The 11,519-nt window shown below is 38.6% G+C and overlaps 1 protein-coding gene across 3 annotated transcripts in view; it reads left to right on the forward strand.

Moving 5' to 3' along the window:
* Positions 1-11,519, forward strand: part of RABGAP1L (RAB GTPase activating protein 1 like) — a 462,175-nt gene that overhangs the window by 296,171 nt on the left and 154,485 nt on the right. For all 3 annotated transcript variants that reach the window (XM_019530871.1, XM_019530872.1, XM_019530870.1), the window contains 2 exons: positions 403-528; positions 2,383-2,526. In XM_019530871.1, coding sequence (XP_019386416.1) covers positions 403-528; positions 2,383-2,526 — 270 coding nt within the window. The remainder of the gene's footprint in view (positions 1-402; positions 529-2,382; positions 2,527-11,519) is intronic.

The raw sequence follows: 11,519 nt of genomic DNA on the forward strand, positions 1-11,519 counted from the left end.
GGAGGGACTTCTGGTGGCAAAGGTCAGGGGTTAGTGGGTGTGACTTCTGGTCCCAAGATGGCAACCAGGGGAGGCGGGGGCGCCTGTCAAGGAGCAGGGCTACTCTTGCAGCCCTTGACAACTTGTCAAAACTTGGTAAGCAGCCCTCCACCCAAAATAATAGCCTGTCCCTGGTCTAACATGTATCTTCATTCAGAGATAAAAGATGCATTAAGTTTTACACATCCCTAATTTAGAACCAATTTTGCAGAAAAAAAATCAGTTTTATATGGCTAAAGTATTTCAGCTTTCAGCTGGGTTCCCAGTTACATTATTTAAATGAACTTTGCATACTGAATGGACTAGATAACCCTTTAAGGACCTTCCAACTCTATTTTTGTATGATCTTATTTTGCTCTGCAGATGCCAGAAGAACAGGCATTCTGTGTACTGGTGAATATCATGTATAACTATGGCTTGCGGGAGCTTTACAAAAATAATTTTGAAGATCTTCATTGCAAATTTTACCAGCTGGAGAAACTAATTCAGGTAAGTACAGGTCTCTAGTCCTACCATAAGCATAGGTGGTAAGTTGAAGAAAAGGAAATCTTTCCCTTCTGCAGACTGTAGAAAAGTTCAAGTCTCCTTTCAAAAGTGTGCTTGAACTAAATTTTTGGACCCAACAGGTCCAAAACTGGGGGGGAACTTAGGATTTGAATTCAGGCATTGTGGCTTAGGTCCTTTTCTGATTTATTTTGGCTTTCATAGCTAGCCTTTTAGATCCCAAAGGAGAATATTTATGATTACTCAGTGTGCATGTCTAATAAAGATGATGAAGTCATCCTTAACACAGAAGTTTCACCAGAACGTGGTACCATACATTTATTCCTAATTTACATAGCTTGTATTAAGAGTGGCAAGGCTTTTTTGTGATATTTTTTATTAAATCAACTGTATAGTAAGGAGAGCTTTCAAGCATCAGATGCCCTTCCTCAGATACTTGGTTCTTGAAAGCTTGTCCAACAGCTCTGCCAACTGTACAGTTGGGCCAATAAAAAATGCCACAAAAGATCCTTGTCTTTCATACATTTTGTGGACAGTCATGTTACAAGAAGACTCCAACACCTATTGCATTAAGAGATAAGACGCTATACAAATTCTGACTTTCCTGTAATTATGAAACATTTTATAGATGTAGTTATTTGATGTATATCTTGTTTCTCTCTCAGATTTAATGTTTTCATATTAAAAGCTATTTAACTCATAATTCTAAATATAATCACCCTAACTAGAATTTCTTTACTGTCCGAGCCCCCAAGGTCTGGAACAGTCTGCCAGCGGAGGTGGTTCAAGCACCTACATTGAACACCTTCAAGAGTAAATTGGATGCTTATCTTGCTGGGATCCTATGACCCCAGCTGACTTCCTGCCCTTTGGGCAGGGGGCTGGACTCGATGATCTCCCGAGGTCCCTTCCAGCCCTAATGTCTATGAAATATGAAATCTATAAAAAATTGTATTAGCAGTCCATTAAGCTTTGACTGTTGCTTTTGTTACAGTAGTAGAACTTGCTTGTTGAATTGGTTACCCAGAGTACAAATACAACTGTTCCTCATACTTTTCTGAGATTTAAAAAATCGTCTTGTGTCAGCAAAAACTTTGCGATCTAGTGCTCACTTTCCAAGTGTCAGTTTGTTTGTGTTTACAATATACCAACACATAATAGTTAAAGCATTTATGTGGTGTTACATAAATCCTCTTTAATTTTTAATTTGTTCTTTTAATATTAATACCTGACAGCTATGGTGACCTTTATGTAGTAAGTGTGGTTTAATGACAAATTTATATAATCAGCTAGTTGAATTGGTATTTCTTCCTATGTGGTGGTGTTTATAAGCTCCTAGCTGTGAAACTTGCCTTATCGAGTTGTAAATATGTATTGGAATTGTGTGTCTTGTCTTACACATGTCCTACAGCTGAAGCATTTCTCATTCGTTTCCTGCCCCAGAATCTGTTTTTCATCGTTTCCTCCCAAAAAACTTTATAGTTTAAGTGATTAATGGATTTCTTTAAAATATGAGATCCCCATACATGGTATACATTGCACCACTATTCTGCTTTTTCACATTGAAGTTCATAAAATTTTTTCCTGTCATCCTCTGAAAATAACTGATTTGATTCCATGATAGAATCCATTATGGATATCACAGTAGAGAAATTCTCAAATTAACATGGGTGAATCAGTGGTCACTCTGAAGTCCATGTCAAAAGTCCCATTGACTTTAGTGGAACCAGGATTTCTCTCTTTTGTCAAACCTTCTGTAACCTACTACTTGTCAGCAATACATTTCTGAAGTCAGAAGATCATATGATATTTAAGGGTTTATTTTTTTCCTCACCCTAGGAACAACTACCTGATTTGTATAGCCGTTTCACAGACCTGAACCTGGAAGCTCATATGTATGCATCCCAGTGGTTTCTTACCCTCTTCACTGCCAAATTCCCACTCTGCATGGTCTTCCACATCATTGACTTACTACTTTGTGAGGTAATGACATCTGCCTGAATCAGAAGTAACTGTTTGGGCAAAATATGCTATATGTTCTTGTTTTGTTTTGTTGGAAGCTTTATTTTCAAATCTGTAAAACACATGGATGCTGGATAGCTTCAACACAGGATACTAAATGAGACATTTTATTTTTTAAATGGGTGTTCTGGACTGCTGGAAAGTTTTGTTAATTTTCTTCCAGTGAATAAATAAATGTTTTTCTTGCACAGTTCTTTTAGACATGTATTTTTAAAAACAGTTAGATCATACAGATTTAAGAACTCCGGCTTCTTGCCATTTGCTCAGTTATGATGATGCTGTAGAGCCCTATATTTCTCCACATGGGGACATCCAAAGGAATTGGATATATTACATATTGAGTCTGTCACCTCATTAAATGGGTAGTAGTAACAAATTACAAAACAGTGTTGATATATGGAGTTATATAGTATGACAAGTGGAAATAATCAGGGACTGCTTTTGCTAAATTCCAGGCAACAAAAAGTATGTCTACACTTAAGCTGGCTTGGATACTGGTGGTAGTGAATCTGTGGCAACATGACAGGAATATTAACTCAGCTTTTCAGGTAGCTCTTACAGACCCCACTGAGCCCCCATGGCTGTTCTTTAGCCTTGAGCCCCTGCCACTGCCTAAGCTAGCTAGTTTAAAACTAGTTCTGGTATGACTACACCATGTTCACAGGAGTGACTGCAGTATAGCTATGGTTTTTGGATAACCAGAACATTATACTACCTAACTACAGGGCTGCTTCTGGTGAGATACTTTGAGACAGCAAGGGAGCTGGTTACTTCATGTACTGCTGATTGAAAGTATTATATAGTTTTAAAGGTGCTTGCAAGGTTACATGGTAAAGGATGCAGATTTCCTGGGGCACCATTCATTTACAGAGAAATACAGTTTTCTTTGCCTTTAAAAAAACCCCAAAAAACGTCCACAGCAAGGATAGAAAGTATAATCAGATCAGCACATCATTAGGAAAGATAGGAAAGGCTTCTACTTACATAAAACCACCTATTTCCCTATTGATTTTTATAGTCTGGGATCTAGTTTTTTGCTTATTAAAAACAGCTTCATCTTTTTTTATATATTGGCTTGGAACAGACATTACACACAAACTGGTTTAAGTGATCAGAAACTGGTTTAAACCTGTAACAGAACAATGTTCAGTGCATATAAACCAGTTTGAAAATGGCTGAAACCAGTTTGAGATAAACCTGGTTGAATGTACTATCAGACTTAACTGATTTGGGTCAAACCAGTTTATGCAATGTCTGTCCCAGACAATCATCCTGGTTCAAGTTAAGCCAGACTCTACCAGCACCCTGGCATGCTCTCTTGGTGGAGCTCTCTGCTCCACAGCAGGGTTGGCTGCTCTCCTCTGCTTCCTGGCTGGAGCTCCAGCAGAGACTGCAGGTGTCTACCTGGCATCCTCCTATTCCTCTCCTCCCCTCACCACTCCCTGCTAAGCACGGATTTCCCCCTCCCCTCTGCCTTACAGAGACTCCTCTCAGCATTAGCTAGCAGACCACATGCTGCCTACGGTTCATGTTGTGTCCTTTTTAGAGCTGATCAACAGGTAGCTGGTTATGTCTCTCCTTGGCTGTTCCATTCCTTGGAAAAAGGTTTTTAAGAAGAGCTTGAACTAATTGTTTTCTGATGGGGTGTTAAATGCTGATAACAAAGCTGATAAATATTCTGTTATCAAGCAGTGGGGGGGAACCCCTTCCTAATCAGAGTGTCCTGCCAGGGCCTGGCCACCCCCTACCCCCTCAGCTCAGCACTATTGAAGGGAGGGGAGGGCTGCTTTAGTGCCCCCCTGGCTTTCTGGGATGCCTGTGGGATTACAAAATGGTTTAGCCTAGCCATGTTAGACTAACTTGCCAAGATTGAATCAATTCAAGCTCAGGGTTTTTGAATGTCTGTCCCTAGCCTTGAACAATATGAAACTTTTCTCACGTTTTGTGGGAAAAGAAGATGCATTGTATCTGGCAAACGGAAAATAGAAATTAGTATTTTTAGGCATGTTCAGGGCTGGATCCAAGGAAGGTGCAGTGTTGCAGTCTCACCCCCTTTGATTTCTGGTCGGTCCAAAGTTTAAAAACAGCTGATAGTAGCAGCAGTATTTCTATTCAGGCAGCAGTGGGGAGTCAATTGACTTCATGGCTCATTATAATCTACCTGATTCCTTCTAAACTTTTCATTCCACAGGTCTTAATGACCCTCTCTCCTTTTAATGGTCTTTAATGTTTCCACTATTTAAGATCGTCTTTGTTCTGCAATTCTACTGTATGTTAGGCTGCTCCTGGTAATGTAGGACTTATTTCACAGCCCTCCAGTTTGCTTTTAACTGTAGCTAGAAACATTAACTCAGGTGTGGAAGTAATTTCAGTGAACTATTAGATGCACTGTCAAGACACTCTAGAAGGCTAGATTTTGTTTTATGAATCTGAAAAGATGTACATATCATTCTAGCAACTGCAGGAATAATGAAAAAAACATCTTTTGATAATTTTTGCCTTGTTGGTTGTGTTTTATACTTAATATATGATTTAGCAAATTAATGCACATCCTAATAAAGTTTTATTTGTTTTTGGTTCAGTTTTAAACTGAATAACGTAGCCCTAAGCCCCTAGTTTATTAGTAAATCTTCTTGTTTATTTTTATCTGGAGAAAAATGGATGTTGTATTATATGTGATGATGCATCAAACCATTCACACCCCACTTTTTCAAAATCCTAGGTGTGCCTCTGGGCATGTTTATGGGTTCCTCACTATGAAAACTGCAGCAGTTTTGCTTGGGTAGTAGGAAGTTGTATGAAGGAGATTAGAAATAATTTTTCAATCTGTTGTAACAATAATTATTAGACCTTTGAGAAGTGGCTAGTACTCACTTTGGATTTGGCTGATTCGGGGGACACTGATTCAATTCACTGTCCCAAATAGATTCAGCTGAATCTGATTCAGAGATTCGACTGCCACCAAATAGGCCAAATCTCTGAATTAGACAGGCCCCATCCCCCACCTGCTTTCCCAGCCCCATCAGTGACTGCCCGCCTGGCCCCAGCCTCCTGGCTCTTAAAAAAAAGAAAAAAGCACAGCACTCACAGGGTGGGTGTGTGGGGATGATCCCTGCTGCTCCATGCTGCATGGAAGACTCTGCCACAAACTCCCCGACTGCTCTCCCAGCCACCGCCATGGCTGCCCTGCCTGCTGCAGCTCCCAGTTCTTAAAAAAAAGCCCTACTCACCAGGTACTGCCAGGTGTGGGGTGTGATCCCAGCTGCCTGCCACTGCTCTACCTGGTAGCAGCTAGTAAGTGTGGGATTTTTTTTTTTTTTTTTTAGAGAGCCAGTAGCTGGGGCCGGGTGGGGCAGCCCTGGGGAAGAGCTGGGAGAGTGCATGGGGTTTAGGGGACACTCAGGGAGGCTAGGGGAGCAGGCAGGGGATGGGGCCTGGTGGCAGTCTCCCCATGGTCCCCTCCCCTGTCCTTTGTGCCCCATCCCTCCCTCTGTTCAACAGCATGGAGTCCAGGTCCAGCCCAAATCTCCAAAGCTTTCCAAATCTTTTCTGAATTGATTCAGAGAGCTTTGCATCGATTCACACCTTTTTATTAGTCTTTTGATTCAATTCAGATTTGGCGATTCGGCTGCCAAATCGGGCTGAATCTCCTGTGAATCAAATCAGCACCCAAAGCTTCGCACAGCCCTAATAATTATACCTTTACCAAACACTTTTTGTTTTTATGTATTTTTGTTAGTTATACAAGTATTGAAGTGCAGAATTCAAGTCATCTTATTTTGCATTCTGGTACTATGTGTATGACAAGGAACATGCTTTTTAACTAGATGGCTGTAACTTGCAGTCTTCTCAGGAATGTCTGTTTTAATTAACATGTTACTATATCACAGTGCAGTTGAAGCAGGATATCAGACTGCTGGGACTAGATGATTTTATTCTATTTCAGTCTGCCATTGAGTTGCTGTTAGACTTTAGGTAAATCATAACACTTCTGTATTTCTGTTTGCCTACATCCAGCACAGGGATGGTTGCATAGTATTTGGTTTAACAAAACAACTTTGCAGTCCACAAATGAAATATATTTTATGGGTGTGAAGTGGTGGCTTCAATTTCATTGTCATTTATTTTTAGTGTGAAGCATTTTTCTTTTGAATTTTCAGATAGTTGAGCTATAAGTCATTGATATAGTTTTATACTGTAGGAAACTGACTTTCTTAAAAATATAACTTCTCATGTATGTTGTTTGTTTCTCAAAAAGCGTCAGGTCGATATCTGCACACACAGAAATTGTTGAGAAGGGTGATCTTATTTATTTTTTTAGCATTGCAAAAAAAAAATACATTTTAGTTTGGATCTAAAACACTCAGTCATTTTTTTTTAAATATTTCTTAATTGGTTTAATAAAACTAAGAAGACAAAATTAATTCCACACATTTTAGTTGCTCTTTCTTGTCCTATTCTTTGCAGAGTAAATGAAACAGTAGCTTAGTTCACTTGTTTTACCATTTTGGAATTAAGTTAGTAAGTTTATTTTCAGAACAAAATTATGAGTGAGAATTTGATCAGTCCCTGTCACACCAGGATATGCCTGTTCTGTTCCTGATGAGAAAATTCATGTCTATTCACTCCAGCCTGTTCAATACTAAACATTCAGGAAATGGTGTACAAACAAGAATCTACAGCTTTTCACTGCAGTGATTGCAAGGCTGAAAGTGTAGCTACACTTTACAAGTAGTCAACCTTTTTATTATATTAACCCTCATAATAAAATATAAATGCTGAAGGAATTTTTTTATGCCAATTAAAACGTGTAAAAATATGAAAAATCTCTAAGAATCATTTAAACATGTATGTCATTTCTGGTAATCTCTGTGTAGTATCATTTGATGAAAAGATTAAATATATATCTTTCTTTTTAGGAACACAAATAAGGTTGTAGAAAAAAAATTAGAATCTACTTGAGAATTTTTTTCTCAGCATTTGAGAAGGAAAAATCCAGCTGAAAGAGCCTAATTAATGGTAGCTTAAAACTTAATTAAAATGGCAAAGAAACAGAATGCAAGTAAAAAGCTATATGTAGGTATCTCAGGAACTAAAGGGGTCTTATGTTGATAAATAAACACAAACCAAATAATAATACAGACCAGCCGGAATGTCACTCCAGTTTCCAGGAATAATTTGGTCTGAAAATACCTGAGATTTTGAGTGTCTAAGAGAAGTTAAGGATCAAAACTAGGGTTGACCTGTAGTTAAATTAAAAATCTAGTTAGCCCTCAACAGGAAAGAACATGTGAGGCTTGATAGGAGAGGAGACAAACAGATGTCTAATGGGGACTGCAGTCATGCTATAGAATTCTCTCTCTAACCAGCCTCCAAAAAAGAACAGTGCAACAATTAAATACGTATTTTTTGTCTGCATTAAATAGCACTTTGTTTTATCTCTCAGAATACAGCACGTCTGTAATTCCAGCAACTAGAAGAAGAAAAAAAGGTGTTGTAGTTAGAGGTGGAAAATATCATTCTAAAAAAAACCCATTTGAAGTGAGCCGCATTGTGGTTTTTTATGGGTTTCCAGCCTTCTCATTAACTTGTCTTTGTCATAAATACAGATGAATTTTGAATAGCCCTTAACTTCCTTCCTGACTGTGCTGTCCCCATTTCCCTATCCTGCCTGTAGTTGACAAAATGTTTACATCCTAAGCAACTCATTTATGTAAGAAAAATGTTTGAAAAGCAAGAACGGGAAACATTGCTGAATAGATGGTCCAAGGTAGTCGTTCTCAATGATATTCCGTCTTCCCCTTGAAAATAATTCAGATTGTAGTACTAATGAATTAACACTTTCTGCTAGATGGGGACTCTTTAGCCTGGGGTATGTTATTCCAGTTCTTATCCGTGCTTGGAGAGAAAAAAATATTGATCACTGAATAAGTTTATTTTAAATTCTCACTCCAGGAAGAGAGATTATCCCCTAGAGACTTCAGCATCTTGTAACTAGCAAATATGTTTGTTTCCCCTAAATATGTCATAGGAAAGGAATCCAACCAACTAAATATGTGGAGAGTATCAACATTTAGGGAAAAACAGCAGGAAAAAGAAAACTAAATTGATACAGTAGTGATATAAGAGTGAATGGCTATTCAGGAGGTTTTTATAGCATTATCGTGGTGTGCTTTCTTTTCTAGCAGAGGTCTTTAAATAATTTCTTATAAGCCTGCTTAATGGGGATGACAGTTTCATTGTTAAAATTCATGTTGGTCTGGATTTTACTGTGCAAGGTTACAGTGAATGATGGGAGAATCTCATAGTTATGTATTCAGAAGCTCATCTATGTATGTGTGTATGTGTGTGTGTATGTATTTATTTAAATAATATGGTCACAAAGAAGACAACTGGGTGGGAAGGCATAAAAATGCAGAGGCGCAGATGTATAAATATAGTTGTATCTATATAGCTGCGCCTATAAAGCTTTATCATTATCTCTGTCTGTATATATACTCTTCACCTTTCTCCAGGCTGTTGAGATGTGATGATGCATCAAAGTGTTCCATATTTCTCTGGACTAATGCCTTATAAGAATTCTTCAATAATAGTAGTCCAGGGTCCATCACATGCCCCTTTCTGGAAAAGGTAAAGCTTTTACATCAAAGAGCTTCTTAAGCAGAGAGGCTGATGATTAGAAAGAGTTTGGGCCTCGGTCAGGAGTTTCTGTGTCATAAGTGTTGCTTTATAAATTTAGATTTTAATGATAAAGACAGACAGAGAAAGAGAATTTTATATGCTAGGTTCTCTGCTAATTGTACAGCCACATAATAATGACAGTGTAGCAACATTTAAAAAACTTAGCCTATTAGTAACTTTAAGCAATTAGATATTACAACAAACTAATTCCAACCAAGAATAGGTTATATCACATATAAGAACAATAAACACCCTTAATCTTCTCCACAAATCCTGTCAAATAAATGATTTTTGTCATATGCCCAGAAAGTTAAAATTTGGGTTGTTTTGGACCAAAGTGCATCTGGTATATGTATATGTAAGGTGAAGATCTGGAAATTAAAACAGTTAGGTGAAACCAGGGACAGGAGAGTGGTGTGTCCCATAATTAAACAGGTTCCTCCTATCTAATTTTTTTTAACATAACAACCTTCTTAAGTGGCTTGTTTTCTGGGTAGTTCTCCCTCTATCCTTAGGTGAGATGAGTTTTGGGGTAGTGCAGTTTCTATACAATATCCAAATTGCTGTTTTTTCTTGGTCAGTGGAGATAGCCCAGTTATTCATGTTCTTCTTACAAAACCCCAGAGACGTAGCAGTAGGAGGGCTCTTTTGGAAACACACTTGATTATTTATTTTAAGATAGAAAACCTAATGTACACTTTCTCTAACAGGTCTTAAGCTGTTGGTGATACTCGGTCAAATCATCTCACAACAGATTATGAATATTTTGAAAATCTCTCCACAAGGTTTTCAGCAAAACAAACTGGCTATTTTACACTGGTCTGTCATCCTTGTTCTCCCTTAAGGTCCTAAGAAAGTACGTTTGGGTGCTTCCCATCCCATAATCAGGCATTACCTCCTTTTAGGGGTGACCTGTGGTGACTTGGTGGCAGCCTATAAGTATATAAGGGGTGTACATCAGGATCTGGGGGAATGTGTGTTCACCAGAGCATCCCAAGGGATGACAAGGACCAATGGTCACAAACTCCTCCAAGACCGTTTCAGGCTGGACATAAGGAAAAACTTCTTTACTGTCCAAGCCCCCAAGGCCTAGAATAGACTCCCTCCAGAGGTGCTGCAAGCACCTACTCTGGACTCTTAAGAAATGTTTGTATGCTTATTTTGCTGGGATCCTTTGAACCCAGCTGACTTCCTGGCTCTGGGGAGGGGGGCTGGACTCAATGCTATTCTGAGATCCCTTCCAGCCCTAATGTCTATGAAATCTATGCAATTTATGCGGGCAATTGAAATATGGGAGAAATACGACCACAAGGTTCCCAATTTGAATCTTGAAGACAGCCAAATGGCTACTAATTGGAAAGCCTATTTAAAGCTATTCAGTTGTTAAAAACCATTCAGTGGTATCCATGAAAGAATCATACATGTTCAAAGTGGTTGCATGTGGGCGCATTTCATTCCATATCATAGATTTATCTAAAGATAGCTTTCCAGTTATGAAGCATTTCTGATGTATAGGTATCAGTTACTTCACTTTGGTTTCCTATCTTGATGCTAGAATTTTAGCATACATTTTAATATCTACATTTGGAAGAGAAGTCTGTCAGCAGGATCAGAACTATCTTTGAGTTTGCATATTTTGTGTGTCATTTTAATGGCACTCCATTGCTTGGTTTATGAGAGACTGCTCTTTTCTGCCATCGTCTCCTGGCCTTATTTTGCCAAACTGTAAACCATTTAAAATCCTTGCCCAGGAAGATCAGTTCATTTCTGCACATTATGTTCTCTTTAGGTAGGCCTGGTACTTTTTCATTTTGAAATAATGCTGTATATGCTGTGTAAGTAATAACTTACTTATTGTGACATACATAAATTGTTACAGAAATCTTCAAAATATTTACTAGATCATGGATTTCTCAACTTATTCTTTCTGGTTTAATTTGACATTGTATGAGTGATCTTTCTAGGTATTTCTTTCTGTTGCATGCGGGGTGCATCTACATGAGACGTATACTGCGGAATTGACTAACTGCAGTAAATGTCTTGGCATCTACACATGCAGGGATATTAGGCTGGAGTGAACTAATAAACTCTGCATCAGGGGTATTTACAAGGACTATACTGCTGCGGAGGTGTTTTTTTACTCTGTAGCACCGCATGTGTAGATGCTGACACAGCTGGCTGGCGTACAAGGGTGCTTCAGTGCAGGAGCTGCCTGTTTGTTGGCCAGCCTTTCCACAGCACATTGAGCCAGATCAGAGCAGCCCTGAGCTGGC

The sequence above is a fragment of the Crocodylus porosus genome, unplaced genomic scaffold (assembly GCF_001723895.1).
Source record: "Crocodylus porosus isolate Cpor-Errol unplaced genomic scaffold, CroPor_comp1, whole genome shotgun sequence".
NCBI lineage: Eukaryota > Metazoa > Chordata > Crocodylia > Crocodylidae > Crocodylus > Crocodylus porosus.